Source organism: Podarcis cretensis (genome assembly GCF_951804945.1).
Source record: "Podarcis cretensis genome assembly, chromosome: 7".
NCBI lineage: Eukaryota > Metazoa > Chordata > Lepidosauria > Squamata > Lacertidae > Podarcis > Podarcis cretensis.
The window spans coordinates 91,300,914-91,317,101 of NC_137176.1; the positions used below are offsets into that span (position 1 = coordinate 91,300,914).

At 48.6% G+C, this 16,188-nt stretch overlaps 1 protein-coding gene across 1 annotated transcript in view; it reads right to left on the minus strand.

The window, feature by feature from the left end:
- Positions 1 to 16,188, minus strand: part of LOC307220317 (1-phosphatidylinositol 4,5-bisphosphate phosphodiesterase gamma-1-like) — a 95,612-nt gene that overhangs the window by 16,927 nt on the left and 62,497 nt on the right. The window contains exons 16-22 of the mRNA XM_079984152.1: positions 15,967 to 16,167; positions 14,756 to 14,875; positions 8,027 to 8,210; positions 6,407 to 6,484; positions 3,782 to 3,885; positions 3,247 to 3,343; positions 1,474 to 1,540 (exon numbers count right to left, since the gene is read on the minus strand). Coding sequence (XP_079840278.1) covers positions 1,474 to 1,540; positions 3,247 to 3,343; positions 3,782 to 3,885; positions 6,407 to 6,484; positions 8,027 to 8,210; positions 14,756 to 14,875; positions 15,967 to 16,167 — 851 coding nt within the window. The remainder of the gene's footprint in view (positions 1 to 1,473; positions 1,541 to 3,246; positions 3,344 to 3,781; positions 3,886 to 6,406; positions 6,485 to 8,026; positions 8,211 to 14,755; positions 14,876 to 15,966; positions 16,168 to 16,188) is intronic.

Consider the following 16,188-nt stretch of genomic DNA (forward strand, 5'->3'; position numbering starts at 1 on the left):
CGCTCTGTCTAACCTTTGGTCTCTTAGTGGTCTGTCTGTGACCTTTGTCTCTTTTGTCATACATTGTCCAAGGGGAAAATGACATGGTGGAAACAGGTGCCAACATAACCTTGTACCACCCCACATTCTCGGGATTGGAAGATGTGTAAAGCTCACAGTCCAAAATGTATCTGACTGGTTTTGCATATTGTGCTAATAAAAAGAGCCTCAGCAGAGCTGGCCGGCAGCTTGCTTGAGCACACCTCACCTGCATTACCAACTCCTGCCTCATGTCTATAGCTGTCAACTTTTCCCTTTTCTTGCAAGGAATCCTATTCGGAATAAGGGAATTTCCCTTATAAAAAGGGAAACGTTGGCAGCTATGCTCATGTCCTTCACTTCACCAACCTCCACATTTGCTCCAGGGTCTCCAAATGGCAGCTTCCAAGTGCAACTGGGAGGAGGGAACAGGTGTTTTGCCCTCATCTGCTCCTAGCAGATTAATTTCACTAATAACCTCAGGGCCTTATTCCTTTGGCAAACTGCTTTGAGGTTTTCTAAAATCAAGTGGGAGGCAAATTTTATAAAATGCAGGTAAAAGGTTAAGGTAAAGGACCCCTGGGCAGTTAAAAGGTAAAGGTAAAGGGACCCCTGACCATTAGGTCCAGTTGTGGCCGACTTTGGGGTTGTGGCGCTCATCTTGCTTTATTAGCCGAGGGAGCCGGCGTACAGCTTCCGGGTCACATGGCCAGCAGGACTAAGCTGCTTCTGGTGAACCAGAGCAGTGCACGGAAATGCCGCTTACCTTCCCGCCAGAGTGGTACCTATTTATCTACTTGCACTTTGATGTGCTTTCAAACTGCTAGGTGGGCAGGAGCAGGGACCGAGCAACGGGAGCTCACCCCGTCGCGGGGATTCGAACCGCCGACCTTCTGATCGGCAAGTCCTAGGCTCTGTGGTTTAACCCACAGCGCCACCCGCATCCCCCTCCTGGATGGTTACGTCCAGTCAAAGGCGACTCGGGGGTTGCGGTGCTCATCTGGCTTTCAGGCCGAGGGAGGAGGCGTTTGTCCACAGACAGCTTTCCGGGACATGTGGCTGGCAGGACTAAACCGCTTCTGGCACAACGGAACACCATGACAGAAACCAGAGCACACAAAAACGCCATTTACCTTCCTGCTGCAGCGGTACCTATTTATCTACTTGCGCTGGTGTGCTTTTGAACTGCTAGGTTGGCAGGAGTTGGGACAGAGCAACGGGAGCTCACCCCGTCGTGGGGATTCGAACCACCGACCTTCTGATCAGCAAGCCCAAGAGGCTCAGTGGTTTAGACCACAGCGCCACCACAAACAAGCAGCGCTAGGATTCACGCCCTGGGAAGGTTGTATTCCAGGATACCGTCCTGTTTGGATTCAAACTCAGTCCTTCTTCCCCAAGGAGGGGGTGCATTGATAACCCCTCCTTTTTCCAGTCCCTGCTTCTTCAGACACTTACCTACATGGCAGGAAGGGACATCAACAAAACCTTTCAGGAAGTTGCCCAGAGGGCTGTTCTCCACAGACTGAACAAGAGAAAAAGAGAGAGGGGAGAAATCAGGATTTCATTTATTGTTCTTGTTTTTAAAGCTGTGCCGGTTAACCAGCAAAAGACAGGGGGTCTGCGATACCTTGAGGTCTCAATCCCTATCTTTCTCTTGCTACGCTCCCCAGACACAAAAGTAACACATAAATGAAATACATTCATTTCACTTTTAACCACCCGTCCCCACAATCAATGGGCATTGTACAAACACAGCCTGCAGACCTCAATTGATCCATCAGTTCAATTGATTAGAGCTCTAGCTGCAGATTCCAGCAGCGTAACGGTGGATCAAGAAACTCACTAGCCTCACATCTTAAACAGGGGGCTAGGAGCCGTTGATAAGTCTCATACTACACGAAACCAGCTGCAATTTTAAGGCGTTTCAGATTATCCCCGCTTTCAATTTCCCCAAATAAGGGGTGCTCAAAAGTTGCAACATGGCCTGGGAATTCAAAAGATATTTTGGTTAAGTTTATGTAATTTAGTTTTGCTTGGTAAATAAAACATGTGTAAAATTGCAAAATCATATTTTTAAGACCCCCCCCCCCGGCTGAAGAAATTTGCAAAAATTAGGTTTCATCCCCTAAAATGACACAATTTACCGTGACGTGGGGTTCTCCCCATTCAAGTGGCCCCTCCCAGCAATGAGATGCAGGCACGGCTGGGGTGCCCCCATATAGAACTCAAGTGGCTTCATTACACCGATCCTGGTCCAACTGCACTGGCTACCAATTAGTTTCTGGGCTCAATTCAAAGTGCTGGTTTTGACCTATAAAGCCTTGAACGGTTCAGGACCGCAATACCTCAAGGACTGCCTCTTCCCATATGAACCTACCTGGACCCTGAGATCTTCTTCTGAGGCCCTTCTTCGTGTGCCTCCTCCTCAAGAGGTCCGGAGGGTGGCAACACGAGAACGGGGCCTTCTCTGCGGTGGCTCGCTATCTGTGGAATGCTCTCCCCAGGGAAGTTTGTCTGGCGCCTTCATTATACACCTTTAGGCACCAGGCAAAACGTTCCTTTTTAACCAAGCCTTTGGTTGATCTGTTTCACATCCTATATGCTTTTAGAATGCGGCTCTTTTGGGGTTTTTTATTGGGTTTTTTTTAGTTTGATTTTATATGTTGTGGTCCTGTTTGTGAACAGTCCTGAGACCTCCAGGTACACTGCAGTGTATAAACTGAATAAATAATAATAATAATAATCTGGGAGTGGGTCTGTGCAGATGGGAACTGGGGGAGCTCAGGAGGAAAGAAGGAAGGAAGGAAGGAAGGGAAAGAGGGAGGGAGGGAGGGAGGGAGGGAGGGAGGGAGGGAGGGAGGAAGAAGAAGAGTTTGGATTTGATATCCCGCTTTATCACTACCCGCAGGAGTCTCAGAGCGGCCAACATTCTCCTTTCCCTTCCTCCCCCCCAACAAACACTCTGTGAGGTGAGTGGGGCTGAGAGACTTCAGAGAAGTGTGACTGGCCCAAGGTCACCCAGCAGCTGCATGTGGAGGAGCGGAGACGTGAACCCGGTTCCCCAGATTACGAGTCCACCGCTCTTAACCACTACACCACACTGGGAGGGAGAGAAGGAGGGAGGGAGGGAGGGAGGGAGGAAACAGAGGCGTCTCCCTCTCAGTACCAGTAGGAGGGTGTCAAAAATGGCAGCAGAGAAAGGGTTCATTCAGAGAGGCCCAAACTCACGGCTTCATCCTGCTCCGGCACAGAGGTGTTCATGATCTCCTCCACGTAGTTGGCGGGGAACCAGAGCTGCTTCTTGCCGCCGTAGTCTCCTCGCCACCTAGAGAGGGTAACAGGAACAAGGCAAGCAGACTGACTTGGGGGGCACTGGGGGGCCGGCACCGCATGCTATGGCGAGGGGAGAGCCGGGGAGATGGGGGGAGCAGAAAGAGAGCGGTTAAGAAAGGCACCATCACACGCACACACACACACACACACACACACACACAGAGACACACCCGTCTTGTCAACACCATCCAGAAAAAGTGTGCCAGAAAAAGCAGGAGAGACAGGAAAGGGGAGATTTATCTCTCGTTTCCCTGCCTCCTCTTACACGAGGTTGGAGGAGATTCCATGATGGGATCCGCCAGCCGGGAATGAGGGAGCAGCATAAAATCATAGAATTGTAGAGTTGGAAGGGACTTCAATGGTCATCAGCAAAAGTTCCAGCGCTTCTTTTTCTAGAAAAAAAAAAAAAGCCCTAAACTACAGGACTCACCATCCTCCATCCTGCTTGTCAACGTTGTGAATAATGGCTTGCTTGCAGAACGACAGTTCGTCTTCCCGCTGGGCTTTGTAGTCATACAAGGCCTTCACTGTGCACTAAGATGCAGACAAGAGAGGGATGAGGCGAAATAGTGAAATCAGTAGAATGGAAATAAACCTCATGATGGGAAATTAAAAGAAACTTTACTGGATGTTAAATGACAATAGGAATTAAAATGTAAAATACAATCAAGGTAACTAATTGTGTCTGTAAATGAACATAGACAAATGACAAGACGTGTATATACAGAGAGATTTATTTGTGTATAGACACTGTACGGATAAAGTTGAAAGAAGGTCAACAATATACAAAATCGATAAAGACAATGCAAAAAACTTAGAGATGACATAAAAAAGCCAGAAGGATGAAGGAGGAAAGTCAACTCTTAGGAGTAAATGTAAATGTAAAGTACGTAATGTGTGTACGTATAGTAAAGGTAAAGGGTAAAGGGACCCCTGACCATTAGGTCCAGTCGTGGCCGACTCTGGGGTTGCAGCACTCGTCTCACTTTACTGGCCGAGAGAGCCGGCGTACAGCTTCTGGATCATGTGGCCAGCATGACTAAGCCGCTTCTGGCGAACCAGAGCAGCGCATGGAAACGCCGTTTACCTTCCCACCAGAGTGGTACCTATTTATCTATTTGCACTTTGACGTGCTTTCAAACTCCTAGGTGGGCAGGAGCAGGGACCGAACAACGGGAGCTCACCCCGTCGCAGGGGATTCAAACCGCCGACCTTCTGATCAGCAAGTCCTAGGCTCTGAGGTTTAACCCACAGCGCCACCCGCATCCCTGTATGTATAGTATGTAGTCATAAAATCAATAGAGATTATCTTCAAAAAAGAAAGAAAGATGCAGACAAGAGAGGTTATCGCCACATTTGCGCTAAAAGCAGCAGTCTCAAAATTAAGAGCAAACTGCAAATGAGCAAACAAAGCTGTGCGGATTACATCCGCCCAATCCTTGTGTGTTCTGCACTATTTATTTTACTTCCAGTGTTGGGGTTTTAAAATACATTGGAGTGCATCTTTTGCTAGGCTAACGGGAGATCTGGGCCAAGGGAAAGGATTCATAAAGGAAGGACGAGGAATTGGGCAGTATCCAGAAGTCTCATTTCTCCCTTAACTACTTGCAGTCCTATCCAGCGCTTATCTGGGACCAGGAGATTCAGCCCCCTATAAACTTTCTGTGGTCCAGACACAGTTTGCTAAAATTGGAGCTCTGATGTGGCAGGGAATGAATGGCAGAATTTGAGCCCTGGAGCAAAATCTCAAGCTTTCTTTGTGGAAAGCCTTGGCAATGCTTTGATTCCAGCTGATATCAGCGCTCGCCTTTCACTTGATCCTGGTGATCTAGAAACCACAAGGAAAACGGCGGCTGCGGGACACACCTTTTGTCTAAGGTTTGCACATAGCTTCCAGAATCACATGTTCTGGATTGTGTCTTAAATCACTGACAGTGCTGGAAACATGCATGTCTTAATTTCATAAGTAGATGGATCTTTACTGTGGTGGTTTTTGTTATGCGCTCTGACGGAAACAAGTAAACTTAACTAATAACATAAATAGCAAGTAAAATGTTATATGTGTGCTTTAGACGAGATTTTAGTTTTATGACTGCAGAGGAAAGCTTGCAAATATGTTGTTTGGAATTGGTGAGTTTCCCTCTGCCCACCCTGTAATTTATCAGCCACAAATAAATTCGTGTTGCCCAGAGTATACTTTGTGACAGCCCTAACGCTTGTCCAATCCAGGATTATTATTCCACCAAAACCATGAGGACTAGGGAGTTATGAGAACACTCTGTGCCAACAGAAAAATCCGGGTCAAAACCTGCAAAAGCTGCTGAGAAATGTGTCTTCTCAGTTCAGGAAATACATGGAACAGCTATTTCATTTTAACTGATTTTACGTGCAGCCTCCATCTGTGTTTCCCTAATTATTATTTATACCCCGCCCTCCCCAGCCAAGATCGGGCTCAGGGCAGCTAACACCAGGTATAAAAACAATTGATTAAAATACAACTTAAAAACAGGATTAAAGCACAGCATTAAAATGCAGTCTCATTTCAGTAGAAATTCAAATCAAAAACTTTTTTGGGGATGAAAACGTCAAGTCTTCACCAAGGCCAACTACCCAGACTGGTCCTCCGTGGGCCAGAAGAAAGCCAGGGAAGTCCCCAAATTTGTTTCTGGTTGTGAGGGTGGTGCCCCGCAAGACGAACGCCTCGCAAGACGGAAAATCCGCTAGACGAAAGGGTTTTCCGTTTTGGAGGCGCTTCGCAAAACGAATTTCCCTATGGGCTTGCTTCGCAAGACGAAATGTCTTGCGAGTTTTTCCGACTTTTTCCCCCTTTCCCCCCCTTTTTCTAAGCCGCTGATCTGCTGATCCGCTAAGCCGCTAGGCCGCTAATAGCGCTAATCCGCTAAGCCGTCAATGGGCTTGCTTCGCAAGACGAAAAAACCGCTAGACGAAGAGAATCGCGGAACGGATTCTTTTCGTCTTGCGAGGCAGCACTGTATTCAGAATTAGAAACAAGCCAAGAGCAGAGAGCATCCAAGGGCCTTTCTTGCTCACTTACCCTGGCTGTGGGCATCTTGTTGGCTTCTACGTAGAAGTGAGGGGTCCGCACCTCGTACAGCGCTCCATAGTCCAACTCCTGTAGGGAAGGGGAGGCCCACTGTCACAGCCAGCACTGAATCACAGAATTGTAGAGTTGAAATAGGACCCAAACCGTCATCTGGTCCAACTCCTCTCTGCTCCCGGCTGGCAGCTGCCTTGGCTCCCCCCTCCCCATTGAGAAGTCACCAAAAGCCCCAGAAATTTCCATCAGGGCAGTCAGGCAGAAGGGAGCCTCTTTGCCTTGAAGGCACCCGATGGCCGGGCACGGAGAACTTCTCCTGGGGGTGTCCTACCAGAGAAAACCCCCTGTTGCTGCATGGAAGGAAAACTCAGGAAATTTGGCACACTCCCCCTCCTGCCCACCCTGAATATTCCCCGTGTTTTGGGGTGAAAGTAGAAGAAAACAAGAGGGGCATGATATAAAAAATTTAAGATCATATATATACACACACACACACACACACACACATATATATATATAGTTCATAAATGTACCAACCAAGCACGTACATAGATATATAAACCACATGTCTGAAACCCCACAGAAAAAGTCCTGAAACCATTTTGTCCCTCCCAAATTGACCTCAAATATTTCTCTGCAAGGTCGAAGGAAAATGGAAAAACCTCCCCATTGTCTTTTCCTTCACAAATCCTGTCTGTGTTTGAATAGGGTGAGACTGTGAGCTGGCTCAGGAACTAAGTATTTATCATTACAAAAGACTGGCCAGGCTCCCCAGGGTATACAATCAAGTGACCATTAACAGGTAACCTGCCGGACAGGAGATAAAACAGCGCACTCAGATTTCTGGTGTAGACCGCCTTTTCTGTAATGTAGGTATTATGTATCTGGGGAGGGGGTGGTCTTGGGCTACACCCCTTCTGTGATGTATGTAAGATGTTTCTGGGGGTGGTCTTGGACTGCACGGTGGGCAATTTAAAATGTCTATATAAGGGCTGGCACGCTTTTGTTCTGGGTTCCCCCTCCTTTCCTGCGTGTGAGCGAAGCACCCTGTTGCAACAGTTCAATAAAGATCAGGCTTACTAGCTGCTTTGCTTCTCAATATTCTCTGGTTGGCCTCTCTTATTTTCTCCAACCGATGGAGAACCTACAAAGGACTCTATATGGGCTCTTGTGTTCCCCATAAGGGAAAAAGGGCAGATTTTTGTTTATTACAAAGCAAATCTTCCCCGTTTGGAAATGTGAGAAGCCCTTGGACAAGGGGACCATTGAGATCTGCTTATCCCCCAAAGGGCTCCATTAAGGAGATTTCTAGATCTTCTAAAGCAGTGTTTCCCAACCTTGGGCCTCCAGCTGTTTTTGAACTACAATTCCCATCATCCCTGACCACTGGTCTTGCTAGCTAGGGATGATGGGAGTTGTAGTCCAAAAACAGCTGGAGGCCCAAGGTTGGGAAACACTGCTCTAAAGGACCTTTTGCCCTCCAACCGGGCGCCTTTCAGGTGTTTTGTACCACAACTCCCAAGGGCTGATGGGAGTTGTAGTCCAAAACACCTGAAGGTGCCTGGTTGGGGGTGACGGCAGCCTTACAGGTTGCCAGCCAGGACAGCGCCCCCTCACCGCCGTGCCCATCTTCTCCAGCGTCTCCTCATTGATCGGGTAGCGCAGCTTCATCTTGCGGTACAGTGGGTGCTTCTCGTAGTAGCTGACCAAGTCGAGGAGGCTCTCGAACTCCGCCGAGCTGCCCAGCATGAAAAGACGACCCTCCTGCTGGATCCGGCAGTGCTTGATCTTGCCTTCCGCCCTGCAGTTAGAGGAGCCCAGAAAAAACAGAGGTGCTGGGATGGTTCCACAACCCACAAAACTCGGGATGGGGAGCAGCAGGTTTCAAATGCAGAGGGATGCATGTGAGCATCAAAATACAGAAAAGGGTTCTAAACAGAAAAGGGTTCTAAATACAGAAAAGGGTTCTGAACGTGTCCAGAGGAGGGCAACCAAAATGGTCAAAGGCCTGGAAACGATGCCTTATGAGGAACGGCTAAGGGAGCTGGGCATGTTTAGCCTGGAGAAGAGGAGGTTAAGGGGTGATATGATAGCCATGTTCAAATATATAAAAGGATGTCACATAGAGGAGGGAGAAAGGTTGTTTTCTGCTGCCCCAGAGAAGCGGACACGGAGCAATGGTTCCAAACTACAAGAAAGAAGATTCCACCTAAACATTAGGAAGAACTTCCTGACAGTAAGAGCTGTTTGACAGTGGAATTTGCTGCCAAGGAGTGTGGTGGAGTCTCGTTCTTTGGAGGTCTTTAAGCAGAGGCTTGACAACCATATGTCAGGAGTGCTCTGATGGTGTTTCCTGCTTGGCAGGGGGTTGGACTCGATGGCCCTTGTGGTCTCTTCAAACTCTATGATTCTATGATTCTATGAAACAGGAGGAGGAGCTCAGCAGTCGGGCTCCGAAACTCTGCACGGGGTGCGTTTGGGGCAATTTCTGGCGACCGTCTGTCTGAAAAGGGGCAGTGGGGTATCACAGAGTCGGAAGGGATCCCAAGGTTCAACCCTGCTGTAATGCAGGGATCTCGACAAGATCAGTGTCTGGAGCAGGAACGGAAAAAGACTTCCTTTTCGGGGAGGGGATGTTAAAGTTTGTGGGTTGTAAATCCTTTGACCCCTGAGTCTGCTGCAATGGCCCTGCAATAAATCTGAATTTACTGCCACTCCGACAAACTCCAGTGGCGCCCACACGCTTCCACTCGCGCGCTGCCACTCTTCTCAGTTGCCGGATAATAGCACAGTTCACAAGCAGCGTAAAATGGCTTGTCTGTGTCAACGTGGTGTCTCCAATAACTCAGCTCAACACCAGTGCTTCTAATCTAACACTCTTTATTTAGAAGCATAACAAACAGAAACGAAAAACCTAGAGTCTAGCTGCATGCTTGCAGCTTTCTGCCTCTAACAAAAAACGAAACTACCAGTGAGGAGGAATTAAAGAACCTTTTATTGAGGGTGAAAGAGGAGAGCGCAAAATATGGTATGAAGCTCAACATCAAAAAAACGAAGATCATGGCCACTGGTCCCATCACCTCCTGGCAAATAGAAGGGGAAGAAATGGAGGCAGTGAGAGATTTTACTTTCTTGGGCTCCATGATCACTGCAGATGGTGACAGCAGTCACGAAATTAAAAGACGCCTGCTCCTTGGGAGAAAAGCAATGACAAACCTAGACAGCATCTTAAAAAGCAGAGACATCACCTTGCCAACAAAGGTCCGTATAGTTAAAGCTATGGTTTTCCCAGTAGTGATGTATGGAAGTGAGAGCTGGACCATCAAGAAGGCTGATTGCCAAAGAATTGATGCTTTTGAATTCTGGTGCTGGAGGAGACTCTTGAGAGTCCCATGGACTGCAAGAAGATCAAACCTCTCCATTCTGAAGGAAATCAGCCCTGAGTGCTCACTGGAAGGACAGATCCTGAAGCTGAGGCTCCAAGACTTTGGCCACCTTATAAGAAGAGAAGACTCCCTGGAAAAGATCCTGATGTTGGGAAAGATAGAGGGCACAAGGAGAAGGGGACAACAGAGGACGAGATGGTGGGACAGTGTTCTCGAAGCTACCAGCATGAGTTTGACCAAACTGCGGGAGGCAGTGGAAGACTGGAGGGCCTGGCGTGCTCTGGTCCAGGGGGTCATGAAGAGGCGGACATGACTAAACGACTAAACAACAACAACCTTGCTCACATTCTCAGACAAACTGCTCTCCAGAGTGCTCAGCTCCCACAGAGCACAGATCAAAGGAAAAATGCCTGGGTCATGTGGGCAATGCAGCCAGTGAATCAGAACGCTCCAGGAGTGTTAACTCTTGATTTTCCAGAACCACAACAGGGGATTTCTTTCCACAAACATGAGACACCCCACTTGGTCCTGCAACATTCTCCGGACACCGCCCCTACATTCCCAGGCCAATCTTCACTCGCTGCTGGCGTCCGTCTGTCTCGAGAGACAATGGAGTGCGCCTCCAAGGGTGAAGCCAAACCGCTGGAGAATCACGGCGCCTGCTGTGGCTGCAGAGGCCGGCAAATCTACTTCCGAGCTAAGGAGGAGGTGGGGTTGCAGGCTTCACGCCCCTCCCCACACTCGCGGGGGCTGGCTCCAGCCCCACGCAATAGCAGGGAATCCTTGGATGCGTCATACCCCGCACCAGCCAATCGGCTGGTGCAGGAGGCGTGGCCTCGCCTACTTAGGTCTGGCGCGGCTGAGGACCGCCCTCTTTCCCGTGCCGCAGCTGACCTGGTTTCCCCTTCCCTCCCACCCGCTAGGCTAGGTTCTCTGACGTTGCTATGAACTTCGGTTGGTCGCCGTCAAGGGGCCTGGTAGGAATTTTTCCATCTGGCAGATTGGCTCCAGCCATTTGGTTTTCGCCTACCTCGTAGCAATCCGTCGCAACTCCACGGTATTGGCGGTAGGCACTGGTGGGGGTACAGTCTATTGTTATGCAGATGAAGGGGGAGAAGGAGCGGCATCACCTCCTCCCAAATAAAGGGTAGTCTGGTAAAGGATTCCGGGGGGTGTGGCCTCGTCCTAAGCCTATGGAGGTGTGGGCCCTCGGCACGCCCCCACACGGTGACCCCGGGGGAGGCCCTAGTTCAGTGTTTCCCAACCTTGAGCCTCCAGCTGTTTTTGAACTACAATTCCCATCATCCCTGACCACTGGTCTTGCTAGCTAGGGATGATGGGAGTTGTAGTCCAAAAACAGCTGGAGGCCCAAGGTTGGGAAACACTGCCCTAGTTGACGTGCCTCAGCAGGACTCCTCCCACTGGTGGTTAACCCTCACCGGCCAGGCCGGTTAGTTGTCGGACCAATGCCCAAGCCAATACCGCTCAATTCCTGTAATCAATAAAGTTGTGGCCTAATTCGACCCATTAACCTGAATTCTTACGTCCTGTGTCTTTATTTCTATGGAGCGAGGCGGGAACTTGCCACGCAACTCGTAACTGCTGCTTCCTGCATTGTTTTTGCAGCGTTAGCAGCATGGAAGTGGCCTCCCCGGGGTGCAAGCCTGGGCAGTAGGGATAGAGGACCTGGGCTTGCGCCCTATGACAAGTCCCCCTCTTTGTCCAAAGGAAAGCAGAGCAAGATGTTTGGAACCATCTTGGCTACAGGAGATGCTGGAAGGAAAAAAAACCCCCACCAAGGTTGGGGTTGCAAGGAAATAAAGAAGTTTTGGGGAATACAGTGGTGCCTCGCAAGACGAAAATAATCCATTCCGTGAGTCTCTTCGTCTAGCGTTTTTTTCGTCTTGCGAAGCAACCCTATCAGCGGCTTAGCGGATTAGCGCTATTAGCGGCTATTAAAGGCTTAGCGTCTTAGCGGCTAAGAGGCTATTAGCGGCTTAGCAGCTTAGAAAAAGGGGGGGGGGAGAGAAAAAAAATCGCAAGACTCGCAAGACGTTTTCGTCTTGCGAAGCAAGCCCATAGGGAAATTCGTCTTGCAAAGCGCATTGAAAAACGGAAAACCCTTTCATCTAGCGGGTTTTTCGTCTTGCGAGGCATTCGTCTTGCGGGGCACCACTGTAATACATGAGGAACTTAAGAAAATGCTCAAAAAAAACCCTGATAAAAAACCCCGAAGCTTATCTGTTAGGGTTGGTGGGCAAAGACATACCACATATGAAAAAACCCCACAGTCTCTTTATATGCAACAATAGCTGCCAGGGTAGTGATTGCTACTAAATGGAAATCTCAGGCCATACCAACAAAGGAAGAGTGGATTTGTAAATTAAGTGAGTGTATAGAATTGGCAAAATTAACTTCAATTATAAGATACCAATCAAATCAAAAGTTAAGAAAGGAGGGGAAGTATTTTGAAGATTATATGTCAAGATATTGTTCTAAAAATGACATGTTGATAGGCTTAGAATAAAAAATGTAAGCAATAACAAAACCAATAAAGAAAGAAGGATAAATCAGAATTTAACAAAAAAATGCAGGGGGGAAAAGGTAGAAAGAAATATAAAGAAGTCGAATTGCTGTGGAGGGAAGTAGAGGGTGGGGGTGGGTTTTATAATTAAATGTATAATTATGTAGCTGTTGTAATTTAGATATTGTATTTTATGTGAGGGAATCATTGGGAATTTTGGTTATTATGTATATGTTTAGTTTCAATAAAGATCTTTGAATTTTTAACACCCCCCCCAAATCTATCAGTGAGTTTCCTCAATGGAAATAAACAGGTTGCTCTTTGCACCTTGTTAACAAAACCTGAGTTTACCCGAGGGGCGGAAGGGGCCCACCTAGGAGAGGGAAACCTCTGACCCTAAACCTCTACTGCCTTGCAGCTACGCTCATTTGGGAGTAAACTCCGAAGAAAAATCCGTACCCGCTGCCTTGCGGGACACCTTTGGGAGAAGAAAAAGCTGAAGAGTAGCGTATTATTTGCTCTATAAGACTCACTTTTTCCCTCCTAAAAAGTAAGGGGAAATGTGTGTGCATCTTATGGAGCGAATGCAGGCTGCGCAGCTGTCAAGGGCTCAGGAGCAGAGGCACAGGGAAGAGAGGAGATGGAGAGCGAAGGGGAAGAATCCGAGGGGAGCGTAGGAGAAGAGGACAGTGGACCGAGGGATTCCATGAGCCTCTCCAGCGAATCGGAAGATTCACAGAAGGGGGCGCCAGTGGCCAGGGGTAGGGGGTTCCCAAGGGGAATGCCCCAGGAGCAAGGGGGCAGCAGGGACTCCCAGAGCAGTAGCTGGAAATCAGGACCAGCTTCCCCACCAGAGCAGAGTGGGGGGGAAGAGTCCCAAGGATCGGGGCCAGTGCATTCCCCACCAGGGAGAGAAGATAAGGCAGGGCTGACCACGCCTCCATCGGAGAGTCAGACAACGGAGGGGAGGTCAGATCCGGCCAGTATCCCGGAAGAGGGAAGCAGTGACAGAAGTAGTGTAACGGTCAGGAGGAAGGTCACTGGGTTGGCGCGAGAGGCAAGTTCAAATGTACAGGAGCGTGGGACAGCAGAGAATGAGGATTGGGAACCGGGTCCTAAAGCCCGCCGGAGGGAGGGGGAGGAGCTAAGCGACTCAGCGTCGGAAGAGTCCAGAAAGGGCAATGCCCCAGTGGGCAGGAGGACCCAGAGGAGGAGAGAGCAGCGTAAGAGGTGGAGCAGGGCTAGGATCTTAAACTGGTGTCAGAGGGGAGGAGACTCAGACGGGACTTCGCCGGTCTAGGGTTTAAGACGTAGGGCTGCACGCTGTGGCTTTGAAATGGAAACTGAACTTCAATAAAGACTTTTGTACATTACTACAGCCTAGCGTTGGTCCTCTGTGAGCTGGGACCTAGAGGCAGCTCTGACAGCAGCTATCACAGAAGCCAGAACAGCAAGAGGGATTGCTGCTTTCACTGCGTAGCGATCCCTCTTGCTGTTCTGGCTTCTGAGATTCAGAATATTTTTTTTCTTGTTTTCCTCCTCCAAAAACTAGGTGTGTCTTGTGGTCTGGTGCGTCTTATAGAGCGAAAAATACGGTAGACGCAATCTGAATTAAAACATTTCACACAAAACTACAAAGAACTAACCCGCTTGTCAAACAAACTCAGAGGCTGTTAAAAATAAATGAAGGGTCGACATCAGAAATGTTTACCGAGACTATTTGACTAATTAAGGAATGCAGTACAATATTAAATCATCACTCCCTGAACTTCAGAGCGTGGGAGGTCACCCAAAAGATATGTCATTTGGCATTGAGTATTCAGATTTTTTTGATTGTATGATAATTTGTAATGTTTTATAATGTGGTTTTATTGGATTGTTAAAATGGAAAATTTAATAAGATAGTTGCTAGGTAGATAGAAGAAATTAGATTTATTGAGAATAAGTTTAATTATGAAAAAAATGTGTAGTGGCAGTAAGTAACATGAATTTGAAATATGGAATAGACGGGAAGTTGGGTCTTTAGTGTTAAGACCAATAGATGTTTTATTGTTTGCCAAGAAAATTATGTGGCTATGGTTATTTTTGTAATTTGTGTGTAATTTGGTATTTGTGTTTTTTTGTGTTTTTTTTTCTTGTTGTATAAATAAATAAATAAATAAATAAATAAAATAATAATAATAAAAGAAAATTTAATAAATATCATTTAAAAAAAAAAAAAAGAGTAAAGGCAATCTTCAAAGCCAGGAGGTAATCAAGCTTATTTTGCTGTATAGTACCCCTTTCCCTGACACTTTTTAGCCTCAGTAGCTCCCAGAACCAAAACGTAACACCATGTGCATGTAGGGACACACATGCGCGCACTTTCTCCTGCGGGTTTCTGGGCACGCATCCCCCCCCCCCCCGCTGCACCCGGCGGACGAAGGAGAGGCTCACCGGAAGGAGATGGCGTAGGAGTTGGGCTCGCCGCGCTTGCGCACCAGGAAGGCTCCATCTCGCGGGACTCTCATCAGCATGTGTTCCGCCTGCAGGCGGGTGAGGTTGGCATGGTACCACCTGGCAGGGACAGAAGACTCCATCAGTACAGCCTCCGCCAGGTGTGATCCTGATCGGTTGCTCTGGAAGCCAGGTGAAGCAAGGGGGCTGCGAGGCAGTCCTGAGCTGGGTCCCCCCCCCTTTGCTCCCCTTTCGGAACACCCCCAAATTTAAAAGGAGATAGAACCCAAGTAAAGGTTTTCACTCGTTTTTAATTTTCACACCGCTTTATCTTTTTCAGAATTTTTTTTTTTGGGGGGGGGGGTCTGTAAGTCGAGATGCATGGAGCCTGGGTATCACTACACCACGGGTCAGCAAACTTTTTCAGTAGGGGGCCAGTCCACTGTCCCTCAGACCTTGTGGGGGGCCGGACTATATTTTTTTTGGGGGGGGGGGGGGATGAACAAATTCCTATGCCCCACAAATAACCCAGAGATGCATTTTAAATAAAAGGACACATTCTGCTCATCTGAAAACATGCTGATTCCCAGACTGTCCATGGGCTGGATTTAGAAGGCAATTGGGCCAGATCCGGCCCCCAGGCCTTAGGTTGCCTACCCATGCCTTAGTTAAGGGGTCAGCAAACTTTTTCAGGAAGGGTCCGGTCCACTGTCCCTCAGACCATGTGGGGGGCCGGACTAGTATGGGGGGGGGAATGAACGAATTCCTATGCCGCACAAATAACCCAGAGATGCATTTTAAATAAAAGGACACATTCTACTCGTGTAAAAACATGCTGATTCCCGGAACGTCCGTGGGCTGGATTTAGAAGGCGATTGGGCCGGATCCAGCCCCGGGCCTTAGCTTGCCTCCCCATGCACTACACAGTGGTGCAAGCAATGCTCTCTGTACATGCTCAGAGGCACACAGGACGTATACCGACTGTTGGCCCATCTAGCTCAGTTCTGCCAACACTGGTTGGCAGCAGCCCTCTAGAATTTCAGGCAGATGCCAGCAGGGACTGAACGTGCAGCCTTCTGCTCCCTGGCCCTGCGTCCACCTAAAAAACCTTCGCCCAACGCTCACAGCAAATTCTGCCCAGAGCCGGGCTTTTGACCCGTGTCTCCGGGGTTAGAGGAGAGGAAGAGGGAAGGAGGGACGAGGCTTCTCACTCCTTGCTCTCGTGGGCGTTGGGCTGGGGCACGGGGTCCGTCAGGCGCATCTCGAACTCGTTGCAGCGTAGGGGCACCTCGCGGTAGTGGCAGATGAGGTTGTAGAGGCTGTCGAAGACCAGGTTGTCCGTCAGGTAGAACTTCGTGGCGCCGGCTTCCTGCCGGGAGTGAATGCGGCAGTGCTGAACACGGCCGGAACGCCTGTGGAAGGAAGGGTGAGAA